General features: G+C 38.6%; 2 protein-coding genes across 2 annotated transcripts; one reads left to right on the top strand and one right to left on the bottom strand.

Moving 5' to 3' along the window:
• Positions 1 to 1,368: 1,368 nt before the first annotated feature.
• Positions 1,369 to 1,905, top strand: LOC112786495 (uncharacterized protein At5g39865). Its single transcript, XM_025829867.1, has one exon. The coding sequence runs from the start codon at positions 1,369 to 1,371 to the stop codon at positions 1,903 to 1,905; it is 537 nt and encodes a 178-aa protein (XP_025685652.1).
• A 9,664-nt stretch (positions 1,906 to 11,569) lies between these two features.
• On the bottom strand, positions 11,570 to 15,344 carry LOC112784980 (uncharacterized). Its single transcript, XM_025828375.2, has 4 exons — positions 14,749 to 15,344; positions 14,092 to 14,247; positions 13,323 to 13,982; positions 11,570 to 13,052 (listed from the first exon to the last, which is right to left on the bottom strand). Exons 1-4 carry the CDS (start codon positions 15,088 to 15,090, stop codon positions 11,868 to 11,870), a joined length of 2,343 nt encoding a protein of 780 aa, XP_025684160.1. The 5' UTR covers positions 15,091 to 15,344; the 3' UTR covers positions 11,570 to 11,867.
• Between the last annotated feature and the right edge of the window lie 883 nt (positions 15,345 to 16,227).

Here is a 16,227-nt window from a genome sequence, read left to right as displayed (position 1 = left end):
ATTAATTGTTACGACATTTAATTAATGCTAAATAAGGCAAATTCTATCTGTTTTTTTTTTTTTTATCTAGCATTACTCAATAATACACAATAGCCTAGGTCAATTCATATATACAGTGAGTGTGAGTAGTATAGGATAAGGTTTTGTTGTTTATATTGAAAATGTAATTGTATAATTTGTGTAGTGGTTTTGTTGTGTTGTTCCGAAGAGAGTTATACGTAGCAAATTGAATATTTACGTACACGAGTGGTGTCTAATAATGATGGGTATTGGCACACTTTGTCTCCTTTGGTGTGGTCCAAGTAAGGGCACCCCCTTAGCAACATTGGAGTAGTCTTAACCAACTGAACCAGCCTCGACCATCAACCATGTGCCAAACAGAGATTAAGGCTGGCATCATAATAAAGGGGATGGATGAAATTTAGCCACTTTATTTGGTTCTAGTTGACAATTATCCTTCCATATTATTATTATTATTATTATTCCACATCCATGATTGAGGCACCTAATGGTAGGTAATGGGTCAGTCCACTCTTAATCCATCATAAAAGATTTACGAGTGGAGCCAACCATAAAAGTCCAAAACATTTCATACACAAAAATATTTCAATGAAAAATCACTCGTTATGGGTTCATCCATCGCAGAACTGATATGCACAATTTATTATTTTTATCAATAATATTTAAAAGTATTGGTTAAAAGAATAATATTAAACAATTATACTGGCCATGAAGGTAGCGTTTGGTGAAGAGACAGAGATGAAAAGACTGAAACTAAGAGACAGAGATTGAAATAAATCTCAATATTATGTTTGGTACAAAATAGGAGACATAAATTGAAACAATAATAAAACTCTAATTTAATTTGCACAAAAAGTAAAATTAAAATTAATTAATTAAAATGAGAATATTTTAGGTATAAAATATTATTAAAATTTCAGTTTCTATTTCTAAAAATTTTAGTCCCATGTGTCTTTATTTTTTAGAAGTACTGAAATACTGAAATTTTAGAGACAGATACAAAAATTTTAGTATCAGTTTCTAAACCAACAAACATGATACTAAATCTCAGTCTCTCGATCTCTATCTCGATACCTCAAAACAAACGATCTCTATCTCGATACCTCAAAACAAACGCTACCTTAGTGTTTTGGTAAATTAAAATTGTTGATTTTAGTTTTTCAGTTATTGGTACTAGAAAGGTTGTCCCCACAGCATGCAGCAAAGAAACGAAGATGGCAGAGGATTTGAACTTTCCCATTCATCACTTTATATAAGGACGTTGATTTGGAAGCTAAAAGATGGACGCAACTTTAATTTCTTAATTCTTATACATGAGATCACAGCTAGTATAGTCTGATGACAGCAATGAAGGTCCTTCAACTCAATCACAAAGGCATGGATCTGGAGAAAGAAGAAGAAGGAGGAGGAAAGCATTGGATCATTCTGTACACGACGAGCATGAGAGGGATAAGGAAAACATTTCAAGACTGCAACAGAATCAGGTTCCTTCTGAGAAGCCTCCGAGTGAAGTTTGATGAGAGGGATGTGTCCCTTCACATGGACTACAGGGATGAGTTGTGGAATCTATTTGGCGGCAAAGTCACCATCCCTCCCAAGCTCTTCATCAAGGGAACCTGCATTGGCGGCGCTGACGAGGTTCTTGCCTTGCATGAGCTCGGCTGCCTTAGGAACCTTCTAGAAGGTGCTCCCACTATCACTACCGATCATGATCACTGCCCTTGTCTTGGTTGCAACAATTTCAGGTTCTCTATTTGCTCTTTGTGCAGTGGAAGCCGCAAACTCAGCACTATTCACGCTCATCAGGATCATGACTTCTTCTTTGTTAGGTGTCCAGAGTGCAACGAAAATGGTCTTGTCAAATGCACCATTTGCACCTCCTAATAGATTTTTAATTATTAGTATCTAACTCAAAATTAAGTAGTACTACTTCTGCATCATGTTGCTTAATTAATTAGCTTAATTAATTTGTATGTCTTGCATGTTTGGTCTTTTTCAATCTCATGTATCATCATAATAATAATGATGTGCTAATAAACTTCATTGAATGTAAAAAATCATAAGCTAGCGTGCCTAATGTTGAGGTTAAGCTAATTAAGTAGTGTGAGATCGTCTATTGGCTATTCATTATTGTCGGTAAATATTAGTGAGGAATGAAATGAAAGATTGATAATCATATGGCTTAATTTTTGAGGCAGAATTTTGTAATTTTTTTTTTGTTTTTTAAAGCTAGCTAATTAATTCCGTCATGCATGAAGCATATGAAGCATGATGTAGATTGAAAAGGAAAGAAGCAATATCGGATGGGTGGGGTATAATTAGGGAGATCACAGGGACATGCACATGGCTTTTTTCTTCTTGGAAGATAATAATGAAATTAGGAAAGCAGCAACATCTACTTTAATTTGTGTGTGAAAATTAAAAAAGGTTATTATGTGTGTGGTGGACACATCAAACTAAGCCATGTAGATTTTTTTTATTATTATATTGTTATATTTCAAGAGTTATGAGTAGACTACGTCTTCATTTATATATCTAATTATCTATCATACAAATATATATATAATACATGGAGTGATACTGTAGTAATGAAATAAAGGAAAGGAATGAATACCTGATGATGTCCCTTGGAAGTTGCTCGTTTACCAAAAAGAAACAAGTGTGGTTGTAAAAGGTGATAGTCTATGTGCTAACCAACTAAAGCTCATCTAACTAATCATGTCAATGATGCCATATATAGCTAGATAAACGGCGTAATTTAATCCTGTATGCTTTCACTATTATATAAATTAGAGTAAATTTCTATTTTTCTTTTATTTTTTCAATATTTTTCAATCGTCAATTATTAATTTGTCACATATCTGAGTTTTATTTAAAATTTTATGATTGGCTAACAAATTGTTGTATATATAAGATAAAATTTGAATGTCAGACTTTTATTATCTAATTACAAATATTCTTTTATTTGTCACGAATTCCAAAGAATGAGATCCACCATATAACCCGATGAGATTAAGGCCCAAAAATGATGATATCCACCATAGGATTTTGCCATGGGATGGATGAAACCCTAAGAAAATTGTGGCTAAAATTGTGATTTGGAACTAAGGATGAAACTTGTACTTTTTATTTTATTTTATGTTATGCATTTTTCTCATTATTCCAATTGGTTTTAAAAAGTTGAACTTTTACCATGGGTGAGTTTTTTTTTTTTTTGGTAGATTGAGGGGTCAAAGGCCCACGACAAAGGAAAAACTAAACGGTTATATTACGAGGCATAGAAGCCCCAAAAACATCATCAAAAACTATGGAACTAAATAAGGGTGAAGGTGAATTCCAGTATCTAATCTCCAGGTTCTGTTCCAGGCTATGGGTAGCAAGCCAATCTGCACATCTGTTCGCTTCTCGTTAGACATGTGTGAATCTAATTTTTCAGTCTCCATCGATAAGGGTTCTTATTCTATGATATAGCGCTGAACCCGAACCCGTCTTCTCCTTGTGACTCAAAATGCTCTCCACCACCGCTTTTGAATCGCATTTCACCCACACTCTTGAAAAACCCAGCGTCCTTGCCGCCTCCAAACGAATACACACTCCCTAGAGCTCAGCTATGAAGGCTGTGCAAAAGTCAATATTTTTAGAAAATCCTATTATCCACTAGCCTTCACTATTTCTAATCACTCCACCACATCCTGCCTTGCCTGGGTTGTTTTTTACCGCTCCATCTGTATTCAATTTTACCCAACCATCAGGGGGTCTGTCCCACTTAATATTCATGAGAGTATATTGCTTAGGGTTGGATCCATTTCGCCTAAAATTTTTTTGAATTTTCAAAGCATCTTCTTGAATAATCAAGTGTGTCATTGGAGGTCTTCTATAATGATCCTGGAAGATTTCCATTTCCTCCAACTCCATAGTTTGAAACAAGCCACCATGAAAGTGTTAACCCACTCCACCTGAACTGAGCTACCCTAATCGAAGTTTAAACTCTGCTGAATCCATTCCTTCCCCTGGATATTGAAGAATAAAGGCAGGGCATCTGGTTTGACCAATCTCTTCCACACCTTCTTGGCTTCAATACAGTCTCTGAGAACATGAATTGTATCTTCGATCTGATTGTCGCAATTACAGCAATTAGGGGAATTTCCAAGCCACTTTTGCCTCCTTGAGTTCGTTGGTAGTTTCCCATGAGCAGCTATCCACATAAAATTTTTTATCCTCTGAGGTCCTTTCCAGTGCCAAATCTGATTCCACATACTGTTCTGACAAGTTGGTAGATTTGCCAGAGCTTTATAAGCCGACTTGACCGAAAATTTGCCATCCTCCGAATGTCTCCAAGCTATATTGTCATGAGGGTCAGTTTCCTTTGGAGCAGGGATCGCGTTGATTCGAAGGATGAACTCTTTGGGCAAGTACTTTCTGAGCTCCTCCATATTCCATTTGCCATCCTGAGTAACTAAATTTGAAACCCACGCTTCTTCTTCAAAATTTGGGCCATTTGTATTTGCATGCTCAATTAGACATCCATTCATGTTAAGCCAGTCCTCCTTCCAAAATCTGGTGTGTTTGCCATCTCCAACTCTGTGAACGGTACTTTCACCTATAAAGGGCCAAATCTATTGAAGAGCTTTCCATAGTCTCGAACAATTTGCTTTGGCATAAGGGTTGAGCGTTTGATCTCCTGAATTGTATTTATGCCATAACACTTTGGTCCATAATGAAGAGGATTCTGTTATCATTTCCCAACACAACTTTGCTAGGAAATCTGTATTCATAACATCTAATTTCCTTAAACCTAACCCACCAGCCTCCTTGGGAGAACACAAAGTATTCCAATTTATGAGGTGTGCCTTTCTCTTATTTTGATCGTCGCCCCAGATAAAGCGTCGCTGTTCTTTCTCCACCTGATTGCAGATAGACTTTGGGATCTTGCTATGTTGTATCGAAAAGAAGGCTATAGGTATGATGGCTGATTGCGCTAGAACCACTCTCTCTGCCATCGATAAGCTATCTCTTTTCCATCCCTGCAAACGACCCTTCACCTTATCAATAATATGATTGTAGCTTCATTTGGTGCCTCTTCCTTCCAAGATGTATGCCCCCAAATATCTACCGATTTCCCTCATCTCTTTGAAACCAGCAAGATCAACAATTTCCTGTTTCCTAGCTGGGTTAACCTTCTTGGAGAAGAAAACTTGCATTTTTTGGCCATTCACTATTTGTCCTGATGCTTCACAAAATTTATCCAAACAGGATTTAATAACCTCCATTTGGGTGCAAGAAGCTTCTCCAAAGAGCATCAGGTCATCTGCAAACATCAAATGTGAGATGGGCAGACCATGCTTACCAATCCTGAAAGGCCTCCATTCGCCCACGACAACCTTATCCTCAATCAAATGTGCTAATCTGTCCATGCAAATAACAAAAATATAGGGAGACAAAGGGTCCCCTTGCATAATACCACAGGATGGTGCAAACTTCTCTGAAGGCTCCCCATTCCATAAAACCTGGAAACTAGTTGTCCGAATACATTGCATAATAATGTGAATCATTTCTGGAGGCAGACTGAATTCCATAAGGCATTTTTCAACAAAATTCCAATTAAGATAGTCATAAGCCTTCTCTAGGTCTATCTTTATAGCCATGGACCCTTTTCTCGCATTGGATCTTCTCATACTGTGAATAATCTCTTGGGTAATTACTATATTATCTTGTATTCTTCTACCTGGAATAAAGCTCGATTGAGTGGGAGAAATTCTTTTATCAAGGACAGATTTTAGCCTATTAGAAATTACCTTAGTAATCGTTTTGTAAGTAACGTTGCATAAGGAAATAGGCTTGAATTGAGTAACGAATTCTGGTTGATCATTCTTGGGGATCAAAGCAAGGAAAGTGTTATTGGCCTGCTTAATATTACTAGGGTTGGACCAGCAATTCATGACGAAACTCTTCGAACTGCTACCTACCAGCTCCCAATTAGCTTTATAAAAACCCGCTGGTAATCCATCTTCACCAGGGGCCTTGAGAGACCCCATGGCAAATATGGCTTGTTCAATTTCATCTGCCTCTACAACTCTTTTCATTTTGAGCATGTCACCTGGTTCCATCTCCGGATAGGTAGTATGCGTATGAAGATTACAATCTCTGTTGGGATTGGTTTCCTGGAACAGATGCTTGAAATAGGCACAGACATGATCTTTGAGATTGTCCAGGTTATCTATCCAGCTACCACCAGAATCTCTTAGCTTGAAAATCTTATTTCTTATTCGGCGAATAATGGCTTTGGTGTGATAATATCTTGTATTACGATCTCCTTCAACCATCCAAGTCTCTCTGGATTTTTGTATCCAGAACATTTGTTCTCTATCCAAGATTACCTCCAGCTCTTTGTTAAGATCATCCTCCAGATTGTCCAAGAACTCGCTTCTCTCATATCTAGGGAAATTCTGAATCCCCTTCAACCTGCTAAGTAAAATCCTCTTCTGATTGAAGATATTTCCAAAAATGTTGTGGTTCCACTGCTTTACTTTCTCCACAAACACCTTTATAGATTCATCAAGGGCCAAATCTCTGTTCCAGTTATTCTTGAGAAAGGGTTGAAACTCTTTGTGCTGCATCCACATGTATTCGAACCGAAATGGCTTATTTTTCAGAACATGACTGTTACCTGTACACTTAATCAAAATGGGATGGTGATCGGATTTTATCCGCGGTAGAGTCTCTACACAAGCCTCATGAAAACAGATCCTCCAATCAGGATTGGATATGGCCCTATCCAAATGCTTGAAGACTCTTTCTCTGCCTTGCCAAATTGGACCTCTCCAGGTAAAGCGCGTACCTTGGAAACCCAAATCCATGAACCCGCACGAGTCCATCCAGTCCCTAAAACGCCTTATCTGAGCTAAGTTGGGAGGTGCTCCTCCTTTCTTTTCACTTATGTCACTGATATTGTTGAAGTCCCCGCAGAGCATCCAAGGGCAGTTCATTGTAGGGACCAGATTAGCAATATAATTTCTCAACTCCCTTTTCCTATCTTCATTTGGATTAGCATAGACGATAGTAAGGAACCATTTCTTTAGATTGTATGAAACTGAGATGTGCAAAGCTTATTCGTTTCTACTTATCTCTTGAATTGAAAGATTGGGATTATTCCACATGAGCCATATTCCTCCTGAAAACCCATGAGCATCAATCACCAAATTGAAGTTAAAACCTATTTTTTTAATAGCATTTTGTGCAACTATACCACTGCACCTCGTCTCCTGTATCGCAACTAAGTCCGGCTTGTATTGAGACATACTCTTTCAAAACTCTAGTGAAATTTGGGCTGGCAGCCCCTCTAGCATTCCACGAGAAAATAATCATCACTATAGCAAGAAAAGAAGGAAGCTTAAGGCTTCAGTGTTCAAAGGTGTACTCTGAGAACATATAGGCCCGTTTAGGCCAAGTTCATATCCTCCCCTACGGGAGCAGCATCTCTATTACCCCATTCCATCACAGCCAAAGTGCCTTCTGCCATAACCTCATCTAAGTCTGATCCAGAGAAGCACGGAACAGTTGGGTCCGGAGGTTTTGGGTTAAGGTTTGGGTCCATAGGGGTCTCCTCTATCACTGTTTCATTTGAGAGAGTGGGTTGAGATTGAAAAGGATTTGGTATGTTTGAGGAAGGCATGGGGGAAAAGTGGGCCAAGGTTTCTTTTGGTTGATTGGCCCAGGAGACTGGACCAGGCTCAGAGTTGCTACCCTCCTGATAGTTACTCGGTTTTCTCTTAGGTGTTTGGGTTGGATTACCTTAGGCCAAGGGAATTGGCTCCACAAATGTTCTTTCCGTGGACGCTTTAGTTTTCCTCATTTGACTCCCATTAAGAAACTCTTTTGGTGCGCCGTTTGGGATCACGTTGCATGAGGACACTTGCTGACGAGGACCTTTCTCATTGTCGCATCTGGCCTGCTCATAATCTGTGCCTTGTGCCAGAACCTCGTATCTTGTCGTATTCGCCATCTTTTCCATATTATTCTTCTCCCCACGATCCTTATGGCCACTATCTCCACTCTCCTTGGCAGCATATTTTCTTGTCCTTTTTTGCTTTTGTACTATCATCCATGCACCAAAATTAGGATTCTCATTAATGACATTTTTGCCCTTATCAACCTCCTTCCTCCCTGATTCCTCCTGTCCCGCCTGAGCTCCTACCTGTGCATTCTTCTTCTCCGTTTGGGCTGAAGTCGATGGCCCCGCTTGCATACAGCCTTCATTAACATGCCCAAATTTACCGCACTTGAAGCAAACCATATGTAAGCCCTCATATTCAATGAAATAGTTTTGGCCATTCACTGAATACTTGGCATCTAGAGGCTTGTTCAGATCAATCTCCACACACAGTTGATGAGCGGATAATTTATACGCTTTTTGGCATTATTTTTACATAGTTTTTAGTATGATTTAGTTAGTTTTTAGTATATTTTGATAAGTTTTTAAATAAAAATCACATTTCTGGACTTTACTATGAGTTTGTGTGTTTTTCTGTGATTTCAGGTATTTTCTGGCTGAAATTGAGGGACTTGAGCAAAAATCAGATTCAGAGGTTGAAGAAGGACTGCAGATGCTATTGGATTCTGACCTCCCTGCACATAAAGTGGATTTTATGGAGCTACAGAACTCCAAATGGCGCGCTCTTAATTGCGTTGGAAAGTAGACATCCAGGGCTTTCCAGCAATATATAATAGTTCATACTTTTCCCGAGTTTAGATGACGCAAACTGGCGTTCAACGCCAGCTTCCTGCCCTATTATGGAGTTAAACGCCAGAAACAGGTTGCAAAGTGGAGTTAAACGCCAGAAACAGATTACAAACTAGCGTTCAACTCCAAGAGAAGCCTCTACACATGTAAAGCTCAATGCTCAGCCCAAGCACACACCAAGTGGGCCCCGAAAGTGGATTTCTGCATCAATTACTCATTTCTGTAAACCCTAGTAACTAGTCTGATATAAATAGGACCTTTTACTATTGTATTAGACATCTTTGATCAGTTTTATGCTATCTTAGACCTTTATGGGGGCTGGCCATTCGGCCATCCCTGGACCATAATCACTTATGTATTTTCAACGGTAGAGTTTCTACACACCATAGATTAAGGTGTGTAGCTCTGCTGTTCCTCATGAATTAATGCAAAGTACTATTATTTTTATATTCAATTCAAGCTTATTCCTATTCTAAGATATTCATTCACACCCAAGAATATGATGAATGTGATGATTATGTGACGCTCATCACCATTCTCACCTATGAATGCGTGCCTGACAACCACTTCCGTTCTACATGAAGATGAGATAGAATGAGTATCTCTTAGGTATCTAATACAGGGGACCCAGTCCGAGATATTAAAATCTTCGTGGTATAAGTTAGAATCCATGGATGGCCATTCCTGAGATCCGAAAAGTCTAAACCTTGTCTGTGGTATTCCGAGTAGGATCTGGGAAGGGATGGCTGTGACGAGCTTCAAACTCGCGAGTGCTGGGCGTAGTGACAGACGCAAAAGGATCACTGAATCCTATTCTAGTATGATCGAGAACCGACAGATGATTAGCCATGCAGTGACAGCGCATTGGACCATTTTCACTGAGAGGACGGGATGTAGCTATTGACAACGGTGATGCCCAACATACAGCTTGTCATGGAAATGAGTATGAAGGATTGGATGAAGACAGCAGGAAAGTAGAGGTTCAGGAGGAACAAAAGCATCTCTATACGCTTATCTGAAATTCTCACTAATGAATTACATAAGTATCTCTATCTTTATTTTACGTTTTATTTATCTTTTAATTATCAAATCTCTAAAACCATTTGAATCCGCCTGACTGAGATTTACAAGGTGACCATAGCTTGCTTCAGGCCGACAATCTCCGTAGGATCGACTCTTACTCACGTAAGGTTTATTACTTGGACGACCCAGTGCACTTGCTGGTTAGTTGTGCGAAGTTGTGACAAAGTGTGATTCACGTTTGAGAGCACCAAGTCTTTGGCGCCATTGTTGATGATCACAATTTCGTGCACCAACAGTCTTGCGAATTTTCCTCGTGATTGATTGGTCGTGTTCATATCAACCTTGAGGGTTTTTCCTATCTGGTCTCCGACTGTCCCCAGAAATCTCTTATCATAGTACTCAATGGGCAAGTCAGGAAGACGGACCCATGCCGCTATCTTATTAATTGACACACCGAAGGGATTAAAGTCTGGCGTCCATCGGCGGATAGTAAGGTAATGATCAAAAAGCATCCATGGTCCTCCTTCCAGAACATACCAGTAGTCATCTTCATTGAACAGCCTGACCACAAAGAAATCGTTTCCTAGATCAATCAAGTCTAGCCCTCCAGATTTCGCCCATATTGTGTCGAGCCTTCTCTTAAGTACCCCGTAAGAAATACTCCTTCCCAGCAGCTTGATAATCAAGGTGTGTTTCCATGGCCTTTCTAGTCTTTTCTTCTCAGCTTTATTTACCTGGATGTTGAAAATGCCATTCTGTAAACGGTTCACAGTGATGGAAGGGATTGCTCTCTCCTCCTTACGTGCCTTCCTGTAAGCCTCTCTCTGTGCTTGGCTCCACTCCAACATTTCTTCCATCATCCCCGATTCCTCTTCCTCAGAAGACTCCCCTTCGTTGGTCATTTCCTCATCCAAGTCTTCAAAGTCCTCATTATTCTCTGTGCTGCCATGGATTACCAGGTCTGCATATGTTCTCCTTCTTCCATTGGCTCCCACAAAAGTGGTCTTATCATACATCCAGTCCTCTTCTCTGGGAATCCTGGAAGTCTCTCCGATATAAGTGCCTCCATCATTTCGAAGCTTTTTCTTACTCCTTTGTAGCTGGTCAGCCTCCTCCACAGTCGTTTCCGACGGGTTCATAAGGAAAATGGGTTGTCAATACCTTAACTAAGATTTTAAATTTACCATGGGTGAGTTTATTTTCCTCACATAACCAAGGATGAAAGTATGGGCATCCTTTGGTCTCTCGAAAGGTGGAGAAAAAAAAACTAAAATCCATCAAAGAGCACACTTAAGACCAAATCCACTACTTTTTTTTTTTTTTTGGTCATGAATCCACTACTTTATCATAGCATAGCCACATTCATCAACAATGGATCATACTTATATTCAAGGACTGCTCAATTATTTTTCGTAACTATTAACCAATATGGGCCTCATACTATCATAGAAACACATGCTGAATGAAACTTGACCAAAAAAAAAACTCTGAATGACACTAAGAAAATTGGCATGATATACCCTTACACACGCACACCCCTTCCCTTTCCCAATGGGTTTCATATATCAACTTCCTAGACATAGCTAGGATTTGAACCCACTGCACCTCCTAGTAAGGCAAACATAGTTGTCACTAAACCAAACCTTGCTGGATGTTGTTTAAGAACTCATAATATGTATCCATGTAGTGTGTGTGAGTGTGTAATACATGGATATAATGTCTAAAATTGAAAACTGTCCAATCCACTTAACCAAAAAAAAAAGATAACGAATCAATTATAAAAAGTTTTTGGTCAAGTAGAATCTTTTGAGAACTACATTTATCTATCAACTGCCAAAAGTTTGTGACCTCTTGAAAATGAAACTACACAGAATCATTTACAAAGATACCCTTCACAAGAAATAAAATTAGACTAAGACACAAACCTAGCACACCACATTCATTTTTATGTGGCATCAAGAGCCTTGAGTCAGTCATAATTTGTTAAACTAAAATTTAACTTCAAATCAGAAAAAACAAAAAAAAGTTAAAATTTAAAACTAGTGACACGAGTTAGAATCACTGCAGTTTCTCCAATTTACAGTTAAGATTGCATAGTAACATCTGTTACTGTAAGAGTAAGAGTCTCATATTCTTGGATTTCTGGAAGAGCAAAAGCCTCAGGTGTCTCGGTAACCACAAGAGCGAGGGTCTCAGTAGTAGCCGCCATGGATAATGTTTCAACTGATGAAGTTGTTTCAACTGCTGAAGTTGAAGTAAGGGTATCAGGAGTAGCCATGGATGATGTTTCGGTTGCAGCATGAGACTGTACCAGTTGAGTGTAGTTAAACTCAAGTTGCAGTCTATGATGAAGAGGTGTTGATGATAAGAGACCTTTCTTGAGATCAGCTTGCAGTTCTCTTATAGGGATTGCAGCCAGGAAGTTTTTTATGTACGCTTTGCATGCTTCCTTCCCTTTACACAAGAGTTCCTTTTCTGACTCACTCTTTGACTGATCATCCATCTCTTTACCATTAACTTGTACTGCTTCAACAATTTGCTGCTCACCTTTTGGTTTCTCAGCATCATGCATCTTGTATATTAGTGTATTACTGTCAAATTTTAAGATGTAAGCCTGATTACATCCTTCATAAAGCCTCTCTCCCAATGTGTCAATGATGTAATAAGCATCATCTTCAACTTTCAAGATGAAAAAATGGTCATTCCAGCTAACAATATAAACTTGGGGTTCCCCATTGCTTGGGCACTCCTCTCCAACTCGAGTGATCTCATCCCAAATGTTATCAAAAGACATAGCACCATGCAGGAAGTCAAATCTCTCCTCATCCATCCCTTCAGGATGGAAAAAACCGATAAAGGACTTCCCTGGAACCACAGAAAGGGGGCGTATCTTTGCTTGAATGACAGTTTCCAAATCAAAATGCTTGTCAGGGAACCGCTCCCTATAGGTTTCACTGTCACACAGTTTTCTCCATTCTGATGAGCCTTCTCGAATTAGACTGTCAAACTGTGACTTTATGGGCATAAGATCATGATTGTTCTGGAACCAATCAGCAATTACAGCAACAAGAGCTGTACATGCACTCTCACCAGCTGCACGTTCACTCCGTTGATCAATTGAAGCAAAGAAGACCTGTGTCTGAAGCTTCATGTGACCATCACGACTCAGTACTTCTTTCTGCTCCCAACTCCCTACAGCAAAGTTGTCATCACCAAACTCAGACACTGATGAGCAATTTGCACACGAGTCATCCTCAGTCTTGTACAACTGGAAAACAATGTGAAAACATTAGTGTTGAATATTAGTCAAAAAAAAAAAAGAATAAGTATAAAAAATCTTCCCAGGTTAATGCCACTAATTCTTTAGTGAACATATGGCTCATCGTAAAACATTTACATTCCCAAACAGGACAACAGGACTGAGCTAAAACTGTCAAAGAAGAAAACTACTGTAGAGACTAAAGAGTTGCAACTTGCAAGTAAAACATAGTGCACATGCTAGAGGTGCAAAAGGAAACAACTGTGAGATTATTCTTACCCGAAGTGAAAAGGATTCATCAGAGCTAAGTTGCCGACGATCAAAATCTATGTCATCACCACCTTCTTCTGCATAGGCCTTCTTTAATAATGGCTCTCCCTTGTGACCTTTGGGAGATCTGAAGCTCAACTTCCTCTTCCTCCACGGTAATATGCTTCGCTTTGACATTTGAGACAAATAAGGCTCAGATGAACACATAGTTGAATCCTCCATCTGTGAACACCCATCATCTGACTTCCTGTAGCTGTAGTAAATACAACTTTCATCTTCACAATTTACCCCAGCATTTGCGTATGCCAGACTTTCATAACTAAATGACTTCCTAAAGCTGGAAGCTTCCTTCCTCTCATCTGATTCTCCTTCTTCAAAATCATCCAGTGAATCAGAATCCATGGGGTAATCTTCACTCCTAGAACACCTACTTTCGCTTCCCTCTAGCTCATTACACGCTGTTTTTGCTATTTTTTCTTTCCTAGAGGATACATACTCTGTAAAAATCTTGACTTTCCTAAGGCCAGCCTTGATTGCAGATAGCTCATCCTTTTCTGTCAAGTTTGTCTCTCCAGACTGAGTAGAGGGAGATGAAAGGGGAACTACAGATCTCTGAACTACGTCAGCACTTTCCTGCGCCGATCTTAACTCCACTAAGCTAACCGATATCTGCATAAGGGCAAGAGGTACTACGATGAATTCAAAACAAGGATTGATAAGCTTTAATGTTAATAACTATGACTGCTAAAAAAGATAAAACAAAAGAGAGGGGACATACACAAAGTGAGGGAGAAGATTCGGTAGAAACCCCAGGAATGGTGAGAGGAATGCTTAAATCAAAATCCTTTTGATCAGCTAGAGATGCAAATTCAGCAATATTCAACAGAGCAGTCCCAAGAACAGGAACCTTACTCTTAGGCCCTTGATTCAGTCCCTGCAATCCAGAAGGAAAAGTGCTGTTTAGCCAAGTAACAATGATAGATACCCTTGTCAATTGACATATAAAAGTGCAGACAAAATATATTTCAATTTGGCTAAGTATTATTATTTTCTTCAAAAAGGAAAAAAAAAAGTCAACTAAAACATAAACATTCTGATAGGAAGGAAAGTTGCAAAATTTCGTCCATGAAGGTCACCGATCATCCATCGGAAAACAATAAGTCAGTAGAGATGTTAGCAACACAAAAAGTTAAAAACCAACGCAACGTATTCAACATCAGAGTTAAAATTAATGGACACGAACCACAAAACAAACAATGATCAGTGGCGGAATTCCCAAACAGAACATGTTCTCCAAGAATTAAAACAGAGTAAATGAAATAACTTGACCAATCAAATGGTAATTCACAGGCCCATGAGTAAACAAATTTCAAATAACAGGATACATTCTCTAAACAAATCCCACAAAGGCACAAGTAAAAGGGAGTAGACTGACATTAAAAAGAGTGAGAGCGATCTCCCACGGATGGAAGGCATTGTCCTTGTTGACATTGAACGTGCAAACAGTGTGAAACTCCTCGTCCCATTGAGCCAAGGTTCTTGCAGTGTCAAGGATATCCGCTTCTCTAGTGAAGTTTCTGGAGAGTGGAGTCCTCCGTAGAGAGCCGAGAGTGAGTTTTGGACCCTTCCACCTAATCTCCACCGTCAATCTAGGAGACTCTTGGGAGTCAAACTGCAGCAGATCGCAGCCCTCTAACTTCCTAACCACCAACCGAACCTCATACTTCCTCGCAACAAGAGGCGGCCAAGGCCGCCACCTCATCATCTTCACCACCATTCCCTTTCTCCACCCTTGTTCCTTTATATTCCAACCAAGAAACAGTAGAAAAGAGAAAGAGTGAGGACAGTGTTTAAGGTTAGCTGTTTATTTATTTAAGGATAAGGGGTAGGTCACCGGATTCTCAGAGAATGGAGAAGGAGGGAGAGAATGCAGTTGAATTGGACAATTGGAATTGAGAAATACAGAAAATATGCCGTTATTTGGGTGGTTCCGTTGGAATGAAAGAGGAGAAAAACTGAAAAAAGGGAGATATGTGTCTTTTCCCAACTTAGCTAATAATAATTTTTTTTTTTTTTACCAAAGATAGAAGACTCGAACCCGCAACCTCTTAATTGAGTACGGGGAGACTATGTCATTTGAGCTATAATTCATTGACTTTTACCAAAGACAAGAGACTCGAACCCGCAACCTCTTAAATGAGTATGGAGAGACTATGTCATTTGAGTTATAATTTATTGGCCAATAATAATAAATTTAATTTACTAGAAAAGAAGCTTAAATTTTGTATAATTTTTTTCTAAAACACAAAAAAATATTTTTATATATAAATAATGTATAAAATAATTTTTAAAAATTAATTTTTTTTTATATAATGTATCATAAACTGATAAAAGAGTTAAATTAGGGTTAAAATACTGCACTGCTTGGTTGGTTTCTTAATTTAGTTAGTTAGGTGGATATTTGGATAGGATTGGATCAGATGAATAAATTTAGGATTGAGTTTTTTATTTGTTGTTTCTTTATTTTCTTTAGCAATATCCGCATGTATTGACTTTTTAATTTTTACTGTTTCACACCATATTTTTTGGATTTATTTTCTCTTTTTATGGTCTTCCTTCATTTTCTAACAAACATGTACATAGTCAGAAATTAATCCTTTTATGATGTCCATATTACTCGCATTGTTTTTATCCACATCTTCACATGGATTTATGGGTGGATAACTTCAAATATTTTCTCATTTTTATTGAATAAATTTATGAAACAATCAAAGTTTTTATCAATAACAATGAGTTGAAATCTATTTTACCCTTAAATTTTTGACCGACCTCAATTTTGATCCTTAAATTTATAGTTATCCAATTAACCCCTCTAAATATTAGATTGTGTCCACGCTTGTCCACGTAGCTATCT

This window comes from Arachis hypogaea, chromosome 20 (assembly GCF_003086295.3).
Source record: "Arachis hypogaea cultivar Tifrunner chromosome 20, arahy.Tifrunner.gnm2.J5K5, whole genome shotgun sequence".
NCBI classification, from domain to species: Eukaryota; Viridiplantae; Streptophyta; class Magnoliopsida; order Fabales; family Fabaceae; genus Arachis; species Arachis hypogaea.
The sequence above is the reverse complement of the archived record's forward strand: the minus strand, read 5'-3'. Positions and strand labels throughout refer to the sequence as shown.

Bases quoted from the DNA above. Each gene is read 5' to 3' on its own strand.
- LOC112786495 (XM_025829867.1), top strand. From the start codon at position 1,369: ATGAAGGTCCTTCAACTCAATCACAAAGGCATGGATCTGGAGAAAGAA.
- LOC112784980 (XM_025828375.2), bottom strand. From the start codon at position 15,090: ATGGTGGTGAAGATGATGAGGTGGCGGCCTTGGCCGCCTCTTGTTGCG. The intron at 13,983-14,091 runs GTATGTCCCCTC...GCCCTTATGCAG, and splicing joins AATCTTCTCCCTCACTTTGT to ATATCGGTTAGCTTAGTGGA. The intron at 13,053-13,322 runs GTAAGAATAATC...ATTGTTTTCCAG, and splicing joins ATGAATCCTTTTCACTTCGG to TTGTACAAGACTGAGGATGA.